The 23220-nt window shown below is 39.1% G+C and overlaps 1 protein-coding gene across 1 annotated transcript in view; it reads left to right on the top strand.

Moving 5' to 3' along the window:
• Positions 1 to 178: 178 nt before the first annotated feature.
• LOC108680077 (serine/threonine-protein phosphatase 4 regulatory subunit 1) overlaps positions 179 to 23220 on the top strand; it is a 50912-nt gene continuing 27870 nt past the window's right edge. Inside the window, exons 1-2 of the mRNA XM_018168834.2 lie at positions 179 to 361; positions 9774 to 10288. Of these exons, the coding sequence (XP_018024323.1) occupies positions 9807 to 10288 (482 nt within the window). The 5' untranslated portion in view covers positions 179 to 361; positions 9774 to 9806. The remainder of the gene's footprint in view (positions 362 to 9773; positions 10289 to 23220) is intronic.

Consider the following 23220-nt stretch of genomic DNA (forward strand, 5'->3'; position numbering starts at 1 on the left):
ACAGAGTAGTCAAAGACGAAATTTTACTCAATGGAATGGGGAAAGATGAAGGCATGAACTGGAACTAAAGAGAAATCGATTACCTCTGGGTATATAGAATTTTTACGAAAAATTGGTGTAAACCATATGAAAACCGAGAAAATTTTATCATATAAACTTCTTTAATTATATTAGGAATTTATTCATTCACAAATTTACTCATGTCTCTGACGTCATGAATGTTTACCCAACATGGCGGCCCAGTAGCAATCTTGCCTTCAAAACAAAATGCGCAGCAGTAGTTTGTGTTGCTATCTTTTATAGTTTATTTTTACACTTGTGCAATATAATAAAAAATTTCGTTTAATCTCTGCTACTTGTGGTGAGTTGAAAATCATCATTTACGTTTCTGTCACTACTAATATGTTGAAAGAGATAAGAAATAATTATAAAAGTAAATAGTTATGCTAAGGAATAAATTTTATCATTTCAAATAGTAGGTAGGTAGCCTAGTCCAGTAGCTATGATAGTGAATAATGTTTAAAATTTGAGTAAAAATTTCTCGGATATTGCCAAACAAAATACTTAGTGTTAGTTATTACATTTTTTCCCCTTCTTTAGTTCCATTAATTAAGAATCAAGATTATCTTCATTAGCCTACTTCCTAATCATTCCTAAGGCTAGCCTAATAATATTAGGTACACAATGACAATGCGTCTTGTAACTTGATAATGAATGACTAAAACATTGTCAACAAAATAAAAATGTCCTTTGGTACCCAGACGGGCCAGACCCTACCCTGATTTTTTATTTAACAGTGCAAATAATGAATATTATTTGATATATTGGGAAAAAGTTACAAGAAAATTATCAATAAATTAAATTCTCTGTCTTCAATGATACCTAGCTAGTACTTGCTTAAATAGAGTTGAATTTGAAGGAACAAATTCTACAATCCCATACTAATAGTTCATAGCTACTACAGGTTTTTAGAATAAGTTCCCTGTTCCTTTTTAATCTCTTTATCTACTCTAGATTTAGATTTAAACCAATATCTTAAGTATGAAAATGCTGGAATCCATGATACTTCACTGGCCTACTTTACTTTTTCTTTTACTTTAGGACTCAATAATGATAGTGAGCAAGAGGAAATGTCTAAAAAGTCTCTGCATGACTGCATTAATGCATTTACACTATGTATTGTATGTACCTTCATTGCATGATTGCTGTATATGAATGGACATACATACAGGTGAAATGAGGGAAGGGAAGACAAATGTTTTGTGTAACTGTTTGGAAGTATAAGCCACTATAAGGAATTATTACATGGTGGAATTCCAGAAAGTGGTTGATCATTTAGGTGCAGCAGAACAATTGGAGCGCTCCACAGTTGAGGACTGGGGCACTGCGCCCCATTTGGGCAGGGGGTATGATAAAGGTAAACACACCATATTCCAACATCGTTGGTAATTCTGACACTTCTTAACTTTAAATTTTTTCTTTATTTTAAGCTTTGTCTTAGTTCCACGCATGCGTAGATAGTTGAAATAGTGACGTCATACTATTGCGCGCAATATTTCTGCAAAACGCTAGGTCTGGCGAGAAAATGTTAAGATTGTCAGAGCAAAAGTCCACATCACCCGGTGAGAACATCAAAACATGTGTCAAGAGTTGATAGTTGACCTTGCTCTACCAAATACTGATAAACTGTTTGTGTAGAAAGAATATTATGGTCTGAGACTTTTAAGAGGAGCATCTACCCTAAATTTTATCTAGGTAATTTACAGAAGATTAAATTGGAAATTTGGTACACATGTGTAAACCCTAAAAAAACTCTGTTTTTATTCATGTCAATTTTTTGAAAAAATTGAAAGAAAACGTGAAATTCTTAGAAAACAGCCAAAAAGGGGTACTTTAGATAACCTATCTCTTCCTAGGATTTTCAAGCTACAACATCAAGACAAATATCATTCGATGCTTAAAGACCATATCTACAAACTGGTCATGGTTTTTTTTAATTTCTTATTTTTGTGGGTGTGGGAGCATTTTGTCCGAATTTTTTTAATTTTTCAATTTTTCCTTTAAAAAGTCTCTGCATGACTTCCCCCCACCCTTTTTGCAAAATAAAATCCGAACTATAACAAACTTGGATAAAAGCCCACAACCAGTTTGTAGATCTTTTCTTTGCAAATCAAATGGTATATGTCTCATTGATGTAGCTTCAAAACTCTAGGAGGAGATAGGTTTGCCATGAGAGAGGTTTTCATGTTTTCAAACTTTTCAGTAGAGGCAAAAAATCGTGGCGCGCTATGTAAAGGCATGTAACGCAGCTTAGATACCGGAAGTAAGCGTTATCTCACTTCAAAGTCAGTCAGCAGTACATAGGATGACTATATCAACACCTTTCTGCATGATGGTTGAGTGATAACTGAGCTGCAGGTCCAGTGATAGCCATTTTATATAGCTTGGCTGTAATTATCCCCATAGACTTTAGTGAAGGGACCCCACCACCCTCCCCCCTTTCAGGATCTGTCCTGAAAACATAAATCAACATACAGAGATGGTTGTGTAGTACCATTCAATGTGGCAAAAAGTAAGCTGTAAGATGAGCTTAATAACTGGAAAAGCCAAAAATTCAAATTTTTAGCATAGAAGCTCCCTTTATAAGTCTGTGAATATATTATGAATCCTTTAAGTATACTTGTATTTGCCGATTTTAATTGGTAAATAAATTGATAGGTGATTAAGTTCAGAGATGGTTTTAGACATATAAAAATTAATTCCAACACAGCTTGGAATTAGACACACACAGCTCGTTCTGAGCTATGTCGTATTCCAATACAGCTCACACAGGGCGTCGGAATTCCAAAACAGGATATTGGAATTATGAATTATGATTTTGAAGCGCTGTCAGAATTAGTCTCACAATATGCCAAATTTAGTCGCACACAGCGTTGGAATTCAGCAATTTTGTAGATTTGAATTATAAAGGCTTTTAAATAAATATGGCAACATTTTGTGACGTTTCATCATTGCTGGCGCATAGTGTTGTATTTTGAGAGTGACGTAAAGCAATCAGAACTCGAGTTGGGCAATAGGGTGCTCTTTTTATAGCCATTCCTTTCTTGCTATGTCCTTTGAAGTGTCGGAATATGGTGTGTTTACCCTATTGCATAGGGTAAAGACATTTAGAATTTACAAGGCTTCACAGTTTCCATTAAGGAAACTGTGAAACACTTGATGGAATGTGAGGTGTATGAGAAAGATCTTCTGTATATCTACATTGGGTTGGGATTTACCTACTTATGAATTAAATCTTGCAGCTACAAAGTGACATATGTTTTATTCTTTTATAATCTTGCAGCGTGACTATGCAATATTATCAATAAGTAAATTGGAGTTAATCCATCTAGTAAAATCTTGCTGCTCCAAAAATGGTGGGAAAGCTCTAGTTGCAGTTTGAATGGTAGATATATTTCATGCCAGCAGTCTATGAGGAAGGTGATTCCAAATGAATGAGCTAAGATTAAGGAAGTGGGGTGTAAGATAATGAGAGAACAAGTACAGAGTGGATGGCAATGATTGTGGGTCTGTCTGAGGGAGCAACTGTGACCATGTTTAAGAGTGTGAAGCGATATTTAGAGAATGTGAGGAAGTCATGGGGGAGGAGGAGGATGATTAGAGTGGGGCCTTGAAGAATGGAGAGTTCTGGGCTGAGATGGAGGAGGGTTGGAAGGCAAAGTTGACCATGCCAAATGTTTTAGTGCATTATTTATGTTTTTAGGATGTTGACATGTATAACTCAATGTGGTCCATTAAAATTTTAGTAAATACTTGTTGATTGAAATTTTTCAACTGCCTAGCACGATGTGAAATTTAAATTATTTTACACTAGTAAAAGATTTTTATGCAGCATCAATGACAAATCTAAAGCTCTTGACTGGAGATCATCATGCATTTAATTCCAATTCCAATTTGTCATCAGTGATACCAGTACTTGAAATAATGGGATTTAATTCATCTAACAGTAATTTCGCAGTCTCAAAAATGGCAAGAAAGCTCTAGTTGGAGCCCAAAGGTAGATATATTCCATTAATGCTAAATGCTCTCCAGAGTTATTTTGTCATTTTTAGAGCCACTAAATTCCTCCTGGTGCTAGAAGGCATGTCAGGGTGCAAAGAGTGGATCTGAAGATCTCTGAGGACACAAAAAATCTATGCCTTCAGAAAATTTTGCCAATACATTTCTCAGTAAATACATTTATATATGTAGTTTGGCAAGAAATCTGGAAGTTTTACGTGGTTCTGGCAAAAATTCCTCTATAGCACTGGCAACACTTTTGGCCTAAAAAGGATCTTAGGAACATAATTGCCAAACTCAGCATAGTGGGGCAATATTGGAATTGACAAACTTGTCACAAAAATCTTGTGGCTTCAAATAAACAAATTTTTAACACATACCGTCGAACGGGGTAAAAAGGGACAGGCAGGGTAAATAGGGATGTGCATCCCACATTTCGTAGAAATGTTGTAGTAGCTAAACTAATCAAAATATTGCAAAACTAAAAATAGTGGCATAAACTTCAACATTTTTCTATCTATCATGTGTATAAAGCTAGTCAAGAAATCAAACTATCCACTCTTACTATCTCTGAAAAAAAAGTGTGAAAAGTGCGATTTTGGAAAAGTACCTCTGCTAAGGTCTGGAGCAAAAAAAATATTTGCCATATTGAAAAATTTCACTTACATTAAAAGTTGCACCCAGGTGTTGGCTTGAAAACTTAATTGACAGAATTTGCCTATCTCGTTAAAAAAAATGGCAGCCATTTCTGCGTGATGGGGTAAAAAGGGACACCCCCGGGGGTAATTAGGGACACCCTTAAAATGCATTTACAGTTAAACCAGGTTATAAGGTCAGTTAGCAAAGGCTCCAGTTAACAAAAAAAAATTGCTTATCAACAAACAATTTTGATTACATTTACCTCGCTCGGTGAAAAAATTATCAAAAAATTAGTGCATTTATCGGTCATCACAAAATTGTACATAGAATGCTATATATAGAATTGTGCACTGGGCATCATGGAATGAAAAGTAATTGACCTAAACTATGATTTATTTCTTCAAAACATATGATGGTTGTCACTAAAGCATTATTTTCTGTTTCAGGTATGTTTTTCACGATTTTTTTTGTTATAGTGAAATCATTAGACTTGATTAAAATTGTGCGAAATTACAAGCCATCCTGTAAGCTTACAGATACAGAAGAAATGCTACATGGCTGCTGATATGAAGCTTGCAGTGGACAAGGTCGTTGCCAATGCTCAATGGCATGTCCATGGATACAGTAATATCACTTTAATAATACAGTAATTAATGAATATGGTAATATCATATCAATAAAGGAAAAACAAGTAAAAATCACAGAAAATGGCATTTATTTTACATCTACATCATCTACAATGAAAGAGGAGGACTTCAGAGTACTGTTAGTAATAGATGAGTACACTCTGTATGCTTCAAATGTTTGAAATTGAGTTTTATTTCAAGTGTCCCTTTTTACCCCATTCCAAGATTGATTTAGGAGCCTTTTATATTGCGTCTAGCGCCTTACAAATAGCATGTGGAATTTTTTTTGAAGATGCCATTTGATAGCCCTCACAGAGAGCTATAAAATGAGCCTAAACTTGTTTCTGAAATGTTTCATGGTAAGAAGTTAACAAAAAACGCTCAAAACCATCCCTTTTTAGGGTACGTACACAGTGGAAGCAGGTTTGCCCGCGCGGGCAACCTGCTCCAACCTGCCACAAGAATGAACATAGGATAATAATGTAAGTGTTCACAGTGGAAACCTGTACGAATAGGCTTCTGCCAATAACCTGCTTATACCTATTTACCGGAATGTACTGCACATTCTTATCTGCTCAACCTGCTTGGCATATGGTCATTTTTGAATTAGTTGTACCTTTAAACCCTCCATTTTCTTTATTTCTTTGGAGGATTATCGGAGAATTATCGAAGTGGCGCTGGCGTCCACTGCCTAATTAATACGATAACGACAACGCGAAATTGTTGGGACATGGGACAATGGGACATGGGACAATGGGACATGGGACAATGGGACATGGGACAATGGGACATGGGACAATGGGACATGGGGCAATGGGACATGGGACATGGGGCAATGGGACATGGGACAATGGGACATGGGACAATGGGACATGGGACATTGGACATGGCATGTTTATGTTTATGGTGCAGGTGATGACATGTTTATGGTGCAGGTGATGTGGACATGTTTATGGTGCAGGTTCAACAGACAGTAAAGACTTCGATAAATTCTCAGCTTTTCTCATGATCAAATTTCTTCTTAAAATTTTTTAACAGCTTTTCAGCGGTTCAGAGAGTTTGACGGGTTATATGATGAATTTATCATGCGATTTATAGTGTACTGATGACAATAAGATGAGAGGTCATTCATCTAACAGAAATTTTTAGGCTCCAAAAATGGCTGAACAGCTCTAGTTGCAGCTAGAAAAGTTAGGTTATATTCTATGCTTGTAGTGAGACATTTTACCCTATGTTGCTGACCTTCTGTCCCTGTTTTGTTTCATATCCTATTGCAAATAAAATATTGATCAATCAACACCAAGTGGATGACTGGATGGTATCTACAGCCAGTTTTGATTAATCCACATGATCCATGACATATGGCAAGTCTACATTGTTCATCTGCTATTGACCAAATCTATTGTAAATTACAATCTAAGCAGACATGGAATATTTATACTTTCCAAGTGGCAAGTTAAATTTCTCCTGCAATCTAGCTGCAATATCTCTTGTATAAACTGTCTTGTAATTCTTAACAAAGGTTCATGAGTCAGCCACAAGATTCCAAAGTTATCAAATATATGTCAAATTGAAGCTGCAAAATTTCTGTATAAAATAGAAAAATTCTAGTCTTGAATTGATGGGGAAGCACAATTGGTAACCACTGTCTGCCACAATTGTATCATGGCATCTGCAGCAATAAATTAGCATCCTCGATCTATGTTGTACTATACTTTACACTCAGGTGTGTTTGAAGCCTGGCACTGCAAATATGCAGGGGCTGTTGCATGTGCATCTCCAAAATATTCATTTTGAAATATTAACAGAAGCTGAAATTCAGTTCTTAGTTGGAAAATAGGAAAGGATTGGATAAAAATTTTAAAAATGATTTATCAGTAGGCAGGTAAAAGTTCAATTTGTTAGATACAAAGTTTTTTTTTACATATTTTGAAACAAAAATCAAATCGGAGTCTTTTTTTCCTGTGTGCTATGTAGACTTGAAAGAGGATTCATTTAATTAGAATAAATAAGCTCTGATATTGGGTTACAGGGATGAAAAAACTTGGGATAATAAGGATAAAAAATTGCAGAATTTATCCAGCCCCAGTGATACCAGGCCAACCTGCTTGTTTTGAGTTAATTTGAATTACAATGGTTCTATTAAGCAGTACCTATAGTATCTGTCAACTGGGGTGACTTCGGCCACCACTACAACAGAAACAAATGACAGCAAGACAAAATAATAAATGTTGACCAAAGTCACCCCAGTGGCCAAAGTCATCCCAGTCACTTTGGCCAGTGTTTATTATTTTGCTTTGCTGCCATTTGTTTCTGTTGTAGTGGCAGTGGTGGAAGTCATCCCAGTTGATGGTAACAATTAATTAGATGTCCAGCATGTGTCTTATAACAGCCATTATGGCTCGTAAGCTCTGGAAACAATTGAGTTGATATTTTCCTCTCATGTTCATAGTGGCAATTGAGACTTGATAGTTGCTCTTCATGGAACTAGTAAAGTTTCATAGATAAAAACATTAATATACAGATGATATTGATGAAATCTTGAAGATCTGGCAATCAAAATGAACTGTTAACTTGAAAGGCTCAAGTTGAACAATAGACTTGAAAACTTTTCTTGCTAACTGGAGTTGATTTTTCAGTAATATCTAATTTGTTAAATCTATTATTTACTTATTCCTATTTGGCTCCCTGCAATGACAGACCAAGCTAAGTTACTCAAGGAGAGGTTTGTTGAAGAAAACTTCAGAATTTGTTGATTCATCTTATTTGAATTTTCTTACTGAAAGCCTTGAAGAAAAAATTTAAATGAAAAATCTTGGAGGATTCATTTCATGGACACTGGACAGCCACTGCACTCTTCTTACCACCAGGCAGACAAATTATAAAATAATTAGCTGATTTATAATATGTTAGGTAAATGTCATTAAAATAAAATAAAACATAGCTTAATTGGTCAATAAATGGTGAGCAGTTCTCAAAACATTAAACAAAAATTTTGCTTGTGTTACGTAAAAAATAGATCAAGTCTTCAGAGAGTCTAAAAGTTAGGTGCTATGGGGCCTTGACTAGGATCAAAAGATCCACAGGATACATCAGATTTAATACCCTTAAGATTTGGAGCCATGATTGTAGCAATGGGTGATTGCTGATTTCACTTCAAATATATGAATATATGTATATATTTACAAAATGAATATCAATATGGTTGGTGGCTAGTTTGAAAAAACTTCCTTTTTGTGCTGAAATTTTACAGCTTCATAATCACATAACATCATATAGTAACCCTATAGCAAGCAACTTGAAGTATATGCTGAAATAAAATCTTTATAAAGCATGGCATCCTTTGCATCATCGCCCTCAGCTTCCAAATGTCTTTGCAATCTGAATCACAGACACAGTTGCTTCTTCCAAAAAACCCACAAGTGGTCTAATATGTACACTCAAAAGGTTCTCCATGCCCCATTAAATTACTCTAACCGCCATCTTTCAGATTCACCTACATCATTACTCATCTCCTCTTACATGCCTCGCATTTCAACAACAGGTGTTTCAGTGGGATACCATCAGGTGTTAACCTGTGGATCAGTTTCACAGTTTCCTTCACATCAACATCATGCTTGAAGTACTCATCCTATCTCCTTCCATCTCCTCTGTATCCACTTACATTCAGCACCCTTTTTTCTACACAAAACCTTAGGTCTACAGCTTAGCTATTCATCATGTAGACATTCACAATTGAGCATGAGTAGTACTCCTGGTACTTTCACTACCAGGAGTGGATTGCACTAGCAACAAAGTAGCCGTGTTGTTAAGGGTGCATGGAGACTGAAACAAGTTTAATATGAAATAATGCTGTCTTAATGCAGCATGATATTATATCAACATTTTTTCTGTGTAAAGATATGAATATAATGCTGATAAATTGCATTTGTACTTTAATTTTTCCTATTACCTATAATATAATTTACTGTGGTAATTCTAAGTGTATAAATATTCCTTGATGTTGCTTCTATACATTAATTAATGATCATCAAGAAATTATTATAAACAATTATCACAAGCATCTGGTATTTCTTCTGTGAATAAAAATATTTCGATTATTAAGCACTCAAACGGCTAGCCACAATTGTGATCAGTCTTTTGTTGTGAATGTGGTTAGAGGCGGAATACTTGCACAAACCATTCTGCTTTCCCTTATAAATTATCAATAGGCTCAAAAGCTGTCAAACATGATGATTATGTAAAGTTGAAGCAATATGTATAAATGTATCCAAAAAAACAATACATAAATTGTATATACTTACTCAATTTTTCATGATGAATGGATGTGAACAAACAATGGGATTTCTATTATAACAGATGACGTATCGATTATTAACATGATAAATTTTGGGATGCATTTTTATTTAATGAAATTTCAATAAGAATGTACGCTTTTTTGTTGTGTAGATCTCGCATCTGAGGTCGACGCGAGGCAGCGCAATGGAACAAGACCACGAGGAGAAGCCCTCCAGTGCGGACACTTCTCCCGTGACGACCGCCTTATCTCCCTTGGACGTGTACGAGTTTGACCAGGAACTCGAATATGAGGAGGAAGACTTGCAGTACAAAAGCTCCCGCGCCGCTACCACCACTGCCACCACAACAACCACATACTCGTATCGTCAGGATGCCCAAGAAGCGATATTCGACGACGATGACGACAATGAGGAAGATGCCAGCACGAGCGGCTTCGGTAGCGGTGCGTGCACCAGCTATGATAACCTTAGTGGACTGGGATACAGCGGTGCCTCGCGAGACGGGGATGTGGATGTGGGGACTCTCAGTGGACTCATACTCGAGCCTGGCGCTAGCCTCATGCTTGATGATGACGGATTCTCGGATAACGTCGAGGATAACGAAGAACTTGACACGGTGGTCGAGAGACTTATGCGTCGCAGCGACAGCATCAACAACAAAACTAGGTGAGTTTTTTTGCTATTCAGTGGCATACATGATGCAGTGATGATGTTCACTTCCTGTCAATTTAAAATCCCGTGTATTCTTTCTCCACTGTAATATCAAGCTGTATATCAAATTTATTATTATTAAAACTGCTCTGTAATATTAAACTGTATGTTTTTGTACGTTGATGGAGCAGGGGAAATGACCCTGGAAAATTTTATTTTTAAGGCGATCATTTTTTAAACCTTTCCTATAAATACGTATTTTCAAATGATTTGGTTTGGCATTATTTTAAATGTTCGACGAGTTGATTAAATTTATAATAATCGTGAAGAAGTACACCGTCGGCCAAGGTAAGTTACAACACTTGCATGTATTCCTTAAATAATGTTGCTAACTGTAACTGTAAGTTTCATCAAACGTTATTTGTTCAAGAGGGAATAATTGCAGTTTTGTTCCGCGAAAGCTACTGCGCATCTCGGCTATTTATACTCGCAAGTACGCTGCTGCCCTCCGCGTTCGTCGAAGCGGTAAAATAACCTACAGCCTGTCTAGACCGCCATGTTCAACTATATTAAGCGTTGAAAACGTGTTTAATTAAGTGATCAAGGTACTTTAGTTGCAATTCCCGTTATAATGGCAAACTATGTATCAACCGTTTTGCTGGAGGCAATTGATTCAGCGTGTTTCTATTTGAAATTGTTGAACCGGATTTTTCATCCAATTAAAAGGTATTGTTTTATTCTCTGTCGGGTATGAAATTTCGATGGTATAAAAGCGTCATCGTAAGTTTCCATGTCAATTTTCAGCAGGCTGGTAAAATGCTTGACATGCATTAACCTGGCTGTTCTATATTGGCACAACTTGCATTTTGACGAATGTTCAGACACGACGAAGTCCAGTAAATGCTCAACCAAATTTAACTTGTTCATGAAAAACGTGCATATGATTAGAACGTGCATGCACTTGGCTATTAAATGGCATTTACGAAGATGACCATCGTAAGAAATAAGTTTATATCAAACTTGACATCCATGGAGTATTGGAGTGTAAAAATCTAGAATGTTTCCAGTGTAAATTTCAGCGAGCTCTGCATTCCCATTGACACTGGAAATCTTTGAAGTTTTTATGTTCATATTCTCATGCAACTACTTGCACGCGTTAATTAATGAATTTCCATCAGCGCCGCAATAGATTACATTAAAGTAGAAGAACTGCGTGCTTTCGAGCTATGTCGCTTTATTTATTTCTTTGCTGGAAATGACGCGAGTGCTTGCATGCATGCTCGCCTGCACGCATGCCTCATGCTTGACGTTCAACTTGGCTCGGTCAAACTCGCCTTGTGTTCTATTTTGATGTTGAATTTAGATGGACGAAACTTGCCTCGTGCTCTATTTTGATATTGAATATTATTTAACTAAACTCTCTTCGCGCTGTTTTAGTACGCAAATGTATCCTCTAGCAGGTATATATAGACACTGAACCGGTGGACTATATACATGCACAGTTGAAGTGCACACAATTAACACACGCATCCAGCAGTTGTTAATTGCTGCACGCCTGTTGAGCCGTATAGTTTATTGGACGTATAGTTTATTGAGTACATGACGTATAGTTTATTGGAGCAGATCTATACTGCGCCATGGGTTCAATTTTTCTGCTCTTAAAAAGAATGATGTTAATATATCTGGGATACTTTCAGAAAAGGTGAACCTAACACATGCCAAAGTAACTTGAGTTGGATGCAACGATTTTTTTTTCGATTTACCTGCGCTTGAGTTCTGATTGCCTTTCGCAGTTGATGGAACAGATGCGCCAGCGGCTGATTTTCTCGTTCGTAGAAAATCGAAATTCCCGTTATGGCTTTGTTTCATCTGTTAAGCAATCCTCTGTTTTCGTTTTCCGTTTCCGATTTTTACTTATGTTAAGTATGAAGGCTATACAGTCTGGTACACACAAGCAAAACTATAATTTAGCAGAAAAATTTATTTGCATTTTACCGAACGCGCATCGTGGTGCAGCTTGACATAACGTGCAGTGCAGACTTCAGGGATGTGGTGCTCCCTTAGTTTTGCATGGGCAGTGATGACTTCAGGGATGTGGTGCTCCCTTATGTTTTGCGTGGGCAGTGAAGACTTAAGGGATGTGGTGCTCCCTTAGTTTTGCGTGGGCAGTGAAGACTTCAGGGATGTGGTGCTCCCTTATGTTTTGCGTGGGCAGCGAAGACTTCAGGGATGTGGTGCTCCCTTAGTTTTGCGTGGGAAGTTTTGCGTGGGCAGTGAAGACTTCAGGGATGTGGTGCTCCCTTAGTTTTGCGTGGGCAGTGAAGACTTCAGGGATGTGGTGCTCCCTTAGTTTCTTGTGACCATTACTACGCAATGTATTTTTGCTGTGCGCACCAGAGATGTTCATTGCTCGGTCAGCCAAGTCTCTACACCCATTAAGCTCATTCCAGTTTGTGTATGGTGGAAGCGTCGAGACATGTGAGTTTGTCACTTGCTAGTAGCATTTGATTTTTGTATAAAATGTTTTCCTCTTAGTGGTCAAATGTTAAGTGACTTATTTTGATGACAGTGTCAAATTTTTATCATTGTTTGTCAGTGAATCGAAATGCCGTTGTCATTATTCACGCCTAAGTAATAGGCACACTCAATTAGTTTAATTAAATATTTTAATTTAATTAAACTTATAAGTTATACTTCTGGTTTAATTAAACCAGAAGTATAACTTTGAAATTTAAATTAGGCGGGCTGATTGATATATCTATGCTCAAAATGGAGCCGGTGTGCGCGATGTTGGTGAGTGAGGGGCCCTTGCAATGCGGCCGCTGGAGCGAGTCCCGCTCTGCCGTGAGGACGGCAGGGGGCGTGGCTACCCAGGCTCCGCCCAGGCCACGTCTGGCGGCAAGCTCGATGCGGTGCTGCACGTCTCACTCTCTTCGTGTGGATGTTTCACATACAATACTTGTCTGTCCTTGCACGACCTTCCTTCCTTCCTCACTTACCCTTGCCTTTTGATGTTTGTTCCTCATAGCCTGTTTTATAATATTTCGTTTACAAATACTCTCATGATCTCCATCACTGTTTTACAAAGTAAAAATAATTGCCATGTTTTATTGTTAGATGCTGCTTACACATGATTATCTGATTTTTTTGTTTGTAACTTTTTAGAGGAAGTAATATTAATTGTATTTCAAATATGAATAATTGATGCGACAATGCAATGTTTGTGTCTACTTCAGCATAACTCCTTCCATAACAAATTATTTCGGCGCATGATCCATTTCTCGATTGTTATGCAACGGTTGATCGTCCGCTCATTTCTTGGGTACAATTGATTAGGCGTTTGAAACAAGTTTCCGACTATTGGAAATCTTTTGCATTTCCTTCGTATTCGGTCAACTTTCTGAGGCCATGGGTGCTATTGCACGAGATGCTTCAGTTTAATTTTGCTACAGTTTGTGTGAGAGCAAAAGCGCGTGAGCAGCAGCAGCAGGAGTGAAGCAAGCAATGTATGGCATACCAGAACCAGAGCAGCCGGAGATGCTCTCCGAGTCTCTCCTTCAAATTGCGCCTTACGCTCCTCGCTCAGTGCAACGTACGCACGCATTCACGCGCGCTGAGCGGGAGAGCGTTAGAGCGGGGCTCTTGTGGGGGTCAGGAGGGAGAACGTGGGGGATTTTGGGGGGCCTGCTGGCCGGCGAGCGCTACGGGAGTAGGGAGGTGTGGGGTGCTTGCCGTATACCACCATACTGTGTGCCCTATGTCAGCTCGTATTCTACTCTCTATTGAAATACGTTAGTAGGTGCGTGCGCTTATTTATATTTCAAACTTTCATTCATACTCGGATGTTTAAAAGAACACACTAATATTCAGTAGTTTACTTATGAGGCGTGATCTATTTCAGGTTCCTCCTACTATATTTGGACATAGTAAGTTATTAATGTTTTGTGTAATTTTACAATCCTGATAGCAATTTAGGAATAGGAAAGCATGTACGATATCGTAGATGGACAAGCTTGGTTGGTGGATGAGCCATTATCTATCACTAGAGGCCAGGTTCGGGTCGCAGCTACTTCTTACATCAGGATTCGCATGCTCAGGAGCGTCAGTCCCACTGGGCTTGTTGCACACGAGCCTTCAGGCCGCCTCATTGAGAGCGTTGCTATCAAGCGTTCGCTGAACCGCTGCTGCTGCTACTACACCGCAGCAGCAACAGCCGCTGCTGCTCCTACACCTCGTACCTAGCCGTTCGATGCTTTTAAACGTTCACAGACTTAATTACTTTGTATTTGATGCTTCTAAATGTCCATATATTTAATTATATTGGATGCTTTGAACGTTCATTTTTGTTATTACATTCGATGCTTAAACGTTCATCTATATCCTTTATACGTACGTCTTATTGCTATCGTTTCTTGATCCGACGCTTTTGGTCTAGCGGCTATGCGGAAGATCAAGAAATTGAGATAGATGAATGTTTCAACATGTTTGGAGTCGTCAAATATTGTTTTCGGTATGTTGGCTGTTATATCGATATATTACAATAAGATCTCGATATTTTTCTTATCATTTAAGAATGTTTGGAGAGTTTATTGTTTGTTATCTTTTAAATTAACGACCTTCAGTGTCCATTGTGGATGATATAATGCTTAAGGTTAATTATTAGAATCGTGTTGGGAAGGCTTACGATCGCCTAGCAATCGTAAGCTGCCTATGCAGTTCAATTAATTGGTTTATGCGAAGATCCCTTGAGGTTAGATTAAAATACTTCTGATTAACAAGGACTCAATTCAAATACGTCGGTATATAAATACGTCAGGTTAAAATACGGTTTATGAATTGGAAATGAATTTAGAGACGTCGTGGTTAGGTTAAAATATTTTGGATAAACTGAAACCGAATTCTGAGATGTCGTGGTTAGGTTAAATTCTTTTGAATTAATTGGAACTGAATTCGGAGATGTTGCTAGGCGTTTGAACTAGTATCGATGAAGTGCCGCCGCTAATTGAACTGGTCCGCTACCGTAGTGTGAGAGAACTCCATTGGCAAAATTCTTACAATTATTTAAACATTTTAATTCTACATGTACATTTTAAGAACTGTAGGCGAAATATCGGGATAGCTTACAACTTTAAATTTCATTGTTTAACGATATGTTCCACGATACGGGAAAAACGGGAAACGTTTTTGTTTCATGAAACGAGTGCGTGAGTATCGAAAATCCCCTATACGAGTACAGTGCAGTCGTCTCGTCAGTCAAAAAGACGTCTTAAAAATAGCTTCTTACTTGTAATCGTGATTGACGTTAAAAATTCTATTGGTACACCTATGGTCCGTAATTTTACCGAGCTATTTTGACAACTTTGCTACACTAAACTATAACCCGTTGTAATTAAAATCAAAGATAGCGTTGATTTCGCTAGCAAATATGGCTTGCTTCTTGCCAATTCCAGCGTACATGAATTTAAATTTGCTGTTGTAGTAAATATGGCCTGGTTTTTAAATAGTGATGTCCTCGGTTCCATGTACCGTGCGATATTGGCACAAGAAATGACGGAGGTTGGCTTATTTGGTGTGTGCTGGTGCCGTTTCTGTCTCGCCTTTAATGGCGTAAACGTGAGGCAGCTGTGCTGGCTAGTGAGGGCGAAGAGGAGCGGACGCTCTAGTCTTCCCCTTCTATGGCGTCTTCTTGCTCCGCGTGTACGGAAGTTTGGCCGGAAATGATTCTCGTGTATGTGTATGAGGCTGTGTACGCTGGGGTGTGCGTGTTGCCCGCTCCCTCACTGGCTAAGCTCAGAACAGCTGCTGCGCTGGTGTTTCCTTTGCTGAGCATCCGTCCTTCTAGACGACGCTGCCTGCTGCATGGCCAGGGCAGCCACCTCACGGTACTCCCGGCCACAGCACGGTACTGCCGGCCACAGCACGGTACTCCCGGCCACAGCACGGTACCTGTCTCTTATACACATCTAGATGTGTATAAGAGACAGTTCATATTNTACCATGTCTCAAGATCTTCGCGAGTTCTAGTCATAGTCTGACGTTGCCATGTCTCAAGATCTTCGCGAGTTCTAGTCATAGTCTGACGTTGCCATGTCTCGAGATCTTTGCTAGTTTTAGTCGCCGTCTGACGTTGCCATGTTTCGCTAGTTCTAGTCGTCGTCTGACGTCGCATGGTTATAATCGTCGTGAGATCACCGTACCACAGTGCGAGGATCTCCTTGCGTTAATTTGATTAAGCTTACCAAGCATGGGTCAAGAAAGTCTGCTTTGTGCTTGGTAAACTTGTAACACCAAGATTTCAGGTCGCGTCTGCAGTCACAACGACTTGACGAATTTAAAATAAACGACTTGATGAATTTAAAATAACTAACAATCTAGACCAGACGCCTTCATGTTTATCTCTCAGATGATATGACATCTTCATACTCTATTTGAACTCATAACTAATAGCCTTGCCTCTATTTCAGTGCCATCTCAGTCATAATCGTAGCTTCTTAACCGTTTCGTTCTAAGTCATGTCGATCTCCAAGGAAAAGAATATAAAATTTTAATATGAATTAAAGCATGAAACAAAAGAAAAATACATTAAAATGGAATGAGTGAGGCATGAGTGGGTTTGTTGGTGTTGTCTCATCAATTGTAAAAATGTATTTGAAGAATACTTTCTTACTCATCGGATCTGTGGGCCAAGCAAGCCACGTAACGATTGTCTCATTGCGTCAAACGAAAATGTTTACATTAATTTTCGCCAATAACGTGTCTAGGATAAGCCACGTTTAAATGTTACGATGGCGCGTAAGACTGCCTATGCATCATGAAGTTCTTACGTCAAGTTGTACTGTTGATCCGCCCACTCTGTCGGTTCCTGGCATCGTTATGTCTGGCATTTCCGCCGCTCGTCCTATGTCCATACCTCTGCGCAGCTCGCTCTGCTCTGGTCACATTCTTGAAAATACGCGCTACATCGCCATCCAGTTTCAACTCACTGACCGTGTCTCTAAATTGACCATAGTACCAATATTCTAGGAAAAAGTTTTCATGCTAAATTAATTCAAATGATCCAAAACCAAAAACGAATCTCTGCTGCTCTGATCGATCATTACCAGCATGTCGATAATCAACGGTATTGACAATTACTCGCTTTTCGTACAATCTATGAATTTTACTTCAAATCAAACTTTTCTATGGCTAAATTTCGATATTATACATCACTATCCTCCACATTAGAACAACTGCTTCAAATTCAATAATTTCTTTCATTTTACCTATGTTTGTCTTTCGCGAAATTGGTTATGTATTATATTATGTATAAGGCGTTCATCAACATCACCGTTATCAATCTTTGTTGAAATATCGTGTAGAATGTATTATATATTGCGTCAATAATAATCTTCTTTTGCGTTTCCTGTTGATATAATTCAATCTTCACACGAGTTATCTCAAGTTGAAATAAGAATTTCAAAGGTCATTCCAAATTTTAGATGCCACTATAAAATACTAATCCTAATTGCCAGTAATGATGACATATCTTACTTATATTTGCCATTAGTACTATGCTCGAGTTCCCTGTTGCGTAGTTAAATTGTTTGCTGAACCGATGTTGATGTGATGATAATTTCCTTGCTTTAAGTGCGGCAAATGTAAAATGGGGTACCACTCGATGTTTGGATTAACTTCCTAAGCTGTTGAATGTTGCCTCTGCGTAGTTTTCGTTGCTGAATGTTCTTGTATACTGTGAAATATTGTGTGTTGGATCCGCATCCATGCCGTACGGTGATAGTAGATTGCTGTATAATAACTATTTATCATTGACTTTGCATAGTAGTATTATCTATATCCGATATATATCATTGTTGAATGGTTTAAGCTACTTCAAGTCATTGCGAAGCATCGAGTGTTGGAGCTGCATACTTGCGTGGTCTGGGAGAGCAGCTGTGGTGAGAGTAGCGGTGCCGTGTCTACGGGCAGATGGTTGGCATTCCATGCATACCCTCAAGAGGCTGGTAAAAAATCCCTACGAGTCAGTGACCGCGCTTTACTACTCCCTCCTCTCCTCCCCATGCTCATTCCGTCACTAAAATTCTTATTATACCGACCATTGCTGGTGTTTCGGTTTGTGTCATAGGGTCGATTAGAAATTAGTTGAGATGGTTTTAAGATTTTATCACTAAGTAGGATATGAGGCAGAAGGTAAAAGAATTTCTAGTGTTAATCTATTAATTATTATTTGAGAAAGAATGTGATAGGTAAAATGATTTGAGGCAGAATGAATAAACTAGAATGATAAATAAAATCACACATTTGCAAATGAAAAAAACGAAAGTAGTATATTATTATTAACAAGATTCTTGTGAATTCCAAACGTGAATGCCTCAAGCTGTAAGTCGAGAATCCTGAAGAGCTCCGTGTCCCACTCTCAAGTCTATACCGACGAGAGATCCTACACGCTCTGGAATTCGACGGATTTTGGCCGCGGCGTACGGCTGGTGCTGCTGCTACTGCAGCTGTTGTTGCTGCTCCTATCGTTATTATTAATCATTCGTTATTATGTCAGTTCTTCTGTATGTGCTACTCGAATCACTAATTCATTTTTAGGCTATTATTTATGAGTGATGCTTCTCCTGTTCATTATACATCGCTGGCCATTTCGGCTAATTGAAGGCGGATCGCGTTATAGTCATGAAAATTTCTTATGATTTGAGTGTTACAAACGATATGCAGTATTTTCTCGGTTCCATCATATTTCAGTATAAAAGTGAGAATTGTTACTTTCCTCGGCCGGAATCGAGTATCAATTATAGTCTTATCACTCCTCAGAGAAACTGTTAGCTCTGCATCAGCAGTTTTTGAAAATTAATACGTTCTGGGCCTTGGATTATACTTATTTTATGACGACATAGAACGTCGCTCCGTCTAACCTCGGCATCGCTACGTCGAACCTTGGCATCGCTACGTCTAACCTCGGCTTCGCCACGTCGAACCTTGACATCGCTACGTCAAACCTCGGCTAAGCTACGTCGAACCTCGGCATCGCTACTGCGAACCTCGGCATCGCTACGTCGAACCACGGCATCGCTACGTCGAACCACGGCATCGCTACGTCAAACCTTGACATCGCTACGTCTAACCTCGGCTTCGCCACGTCGAACCTTGACATCGCTACGTCAAACCTCGGCATCGCTACGTCGAACCTCGGCATCGCTACGTCGAACCACGGCATCGCTACGTCGAACCACGGCATCGCTACGTCGAACCACGGCATCGCTACGTCAAACCTTGACATCGCTACGTCAAACCTCGGCATCGCTACATCGAACCACGGCATCGCTACGTCGAACCACGGCATCGCTACGTCTAACCTTGGCATCGCTACGGCGAACCTCGGCATCGCTACGGCGAACCTCGGCATCGCTACGCCGAACTTTGGCATCGCTACGGCGAACCTCGGCATCGCTACGGTGAACCTTGGCATCGCTACGGCGAACCTCGGCATCGCTACGACGAACCTCGGCATCGCTACGGCGAACCTCGGCATCGTTACGACGAACCTTGGCATCGTATTACGTATCGTCGAATATTACGTATTGCTATGTCTACCATCACATTTCTCGTCATGTAGCATCACCCATCCCTAAATCTCACATAATGAATATCCAGATATAGCATTACGCATCGAGACATCTAGCAATATGAATATCTACATGTAGCACCACTCATCGATATGTCTAGCATGACGAACATCTAGATCTAGCACCACGCATCAATACTTTCAGCATGATGAATCTCTAGGTGTAGTAGCATGCATCACGCATCACTACGCCAAACATCTAGAAAGTTTGGGCATGAAAACAAGGCACTACGCCCCAAGTCCGACCCGCATGGTACGTGGGTACCCGCAACCGCTATTTTCTCGTTGCTCAAGATTAGCGGTGTCTGTTTTGGGTTGCTAAGAGGTGGCGCGTGTGATTCTTGTAAGTTGGTGCAATATGAAAATTTGAAGTTTCATGATATCAAGATTCTTGTCTCTAATTTTTGTTGATGAAATGATGAGTATAAACCATAGAGATATTTGATAGTTTTATTGCAATTTTACAACTTCCTTGTTTTTATTCCTCTATGTGTCGTGTTTCAAGTGCATTGATATCCTTATTTCCATTAATTGGGCTATTTATTTAGTTGAATGTTTAGAAAAACGTGCACGCTTCATTAATTTTATTTGTCAGACAGCCAGTTTGACTCGCTATATATTTGTCTACTCACGATTGTGGTATTAATAATTCTAATTGGTTATTGTTCCAGTTGTAGCTTGACTCTGAAACTTGGTCAATCCAAACGGAATAAATTTGTGAACGTTTCAATCTGTATTTCGACATCGTCATCGTTTGCATCAGTATCGTTAAGATAACCTCAACAACTGGATGCAGCCGTCGTTTTTCTATTGCTGGTTTTTCACAGCGCGCATTTTTGGATATTCGGACAAATTTTACCCGAACTAGCCATCCATGCGGCTTGAACCCTTATGTGATGTAGGCAAAAGGTGATGTAACCAACCACATTGTCCCTCACTCGATGTGTTTCGAGTTGTAGTTTGACGTCTAGTAGTTGAACACTATTAGGTTGTACGTCACTTGATGTGTTTTAAATTTGATGGTAATTTTTTGCTATTTATTTATTAAAATAGAGCAACACTATTATAAATACCACTATTTTGCTTAAATAGTGAAACTCGAATGTGCGTTAAAATCGCAATATTTGCAACAAGTATGGCTAGTAGGCACGTAAGTGAGTGGGGTGAGTGAGAGAGCAATAGGCGATGTGTGCTGGAATGTGGCGTGTGTTCGTTCGTACGACGCACTTGCCTGGAATGTGCTCAACCACCGCGCGGTCTGGGCTTTCTCCATGGCTTCGGTGTTTCAGGGGCCTGGTTCACTGAAACTTCTATCAACGTACTTGCTTCTATGCTATTTCAACTTCGGCACTCCGCTCAGTACTACCGTTCCAAGGCTCCGGTGAAAATTGAGTAAAGAATCTTAGGTCCTCTGTTTAGAACATAGATAGAACCGAAGATCTCAAGGTTTGCCGTGAAATACTGTGCCTTGTATCTCCGTAATTTTGACCCTCTACTTATTAGCAACACAATTTATGGACGGCAGTGTTAGTAACCTGTACGTAGTTCATTCTTAACTAGCCCTCTATTGTTATTAGCAACTCAATTTTAAATATGTATACTCGGAAATTATTGCGGATATAGATAATTCTACGATGCTGCAAACATCAGACTCCACATTTCCAATTGACAGATGGATCTTGATATTTTTAGTTGACAGGCTGATTGCTAGTGTTAACTTTCTATTTCGTTTTTTAGTATACATTCTATAACTATTTATTTGATCGATCACTTGAAACGGAGAAGAAGCGCTAGGATTTATTTCCCGGAAACGGAAAGGTGCACATCATTACTTGCACATTATATCTAAGTTTGTTTGAATTTTTGAAACCTTACAAGAAGTAATTAACTTTGTTTTTGCTACATCTCACTTGCACTGGCTTCTAAGTGTGAGATTCGAAAACTCATCACTTGAAACTTCTGTTAGCAATATTTTGGCTAATGTAAATAGCCACTGGAAGGGTTTAGGTACTCCAAAATATTGTTCAAACATCGACGTTTTTTTTTCGTTATACTTTTCCAAATCCACGTTTTCGTGTAAGTGACAAGTGTTTCTATTCCAGAAAATCGTTCCCAAAATATTGATATATCCCAAAAAATTTCGTATTCGTCGTAGATTGCTGGCTTTTTGGCGCGCTTACTCTACGGTGAGCTTCCGATAAAAGGAATATTCCCGTTGGCATGAAGGGTCTTTTGATACTTTCATTTACCACATAGTTGATTTGTTGTTAAAAAAACATTCCTGGGTTTGTCTTCTGCAGTCCAATATCAGGGCAATGTTAATTATTAAACTACAGACGTTCATTACAGCTATTGGAACATGATACATTTAAATTGCTTCGGAAGCTCAAACTTTAGGTAAGACGGCGGAGAATTGGAAAACATCGCTGTAATTAACACGACGGCACTTAGCATACCTACGATCTTAAGCCTAAAGCAATGAGAACACCTCTACTCACTGTGCCGGTGCTGCTGCTACGTCGGGTTATCTCTAGTTCTTCCCCAGTCTTATCTTCTGGCGCTCTCGCTCCTTATCGCCTGGTCTCAGCTTTGAACTCGCGCTAGAACGCTGATCACATTCGGCTTGCCTTGACTACGCCTTCAGTCGTCCAATAAAAATGATCTTGTGCATCAAGTTTCTGAAGCGCGTATCGTACGTATAAATCCATACGTTATTTGTAGGAAAGCGAACATATTCATTTTTAAAGTATGTAATATATTAGTCACCTTTCATTTCGACGAATCCGTGTTAGTCATGCACGTTCTTATATTTCGGAAGCTCAGCACTGAGAAATGCAGCAATTTCCGGAGCTGGAAGTTGGTTCACCTGTTGCAGGAATGACGCCCACTCCTATCACTGTTTCTGGAACTGGGCTTCGATGTTCGATTATTTCAAGAAATGGGACAGGCCCATACCGCTGGGAGCATCAACCCTCTTGTACGCCAACCAGTATTATTCCTCTAACAAGGGTGTTTTTCGAACACAATTTTTTCGCAGTATTCTTTACCCCGTGACCGAACAATGACTAAGCCCGTAATATCGCAAAAAAAATTAATTTCATATGTAATATTCATGTAAAGTTTCGAAATAGAGACTCGGGATGCGCCTGAAGCAATTATCACGGATCACACTGGTGCAATCGCGTTTGACTTGCGTTCTCTCAGTCGCCACAAAAGCGCGGGAAATGCTAGCTGCAGCTGCGCGGCCTTGCTGCACCGCAGCGCTTGTCGTCTTGCCGCCCTCGCCTCTCTCTGTTTCTGCTCTTGTCAGGTGTCTGTCCCA

This window comes from Hyalella azteca, unplaced genomic scaffold (genome assembly GCF_000764305.2).
Source record: "Hyalella azteca isolate HAZT.00-mixed unplaced genomic scaffold, Hazt_2.0.2 contig10289, whole genome shotgun sequence".
Classification (NCBI taxonomy): domain Eukaryota; kingdom Metazoa; phylum Arthropoda; class Malacostraca; order Amphipoda; family Hyalellidae; genus Hyalella; species Hyalella azteca.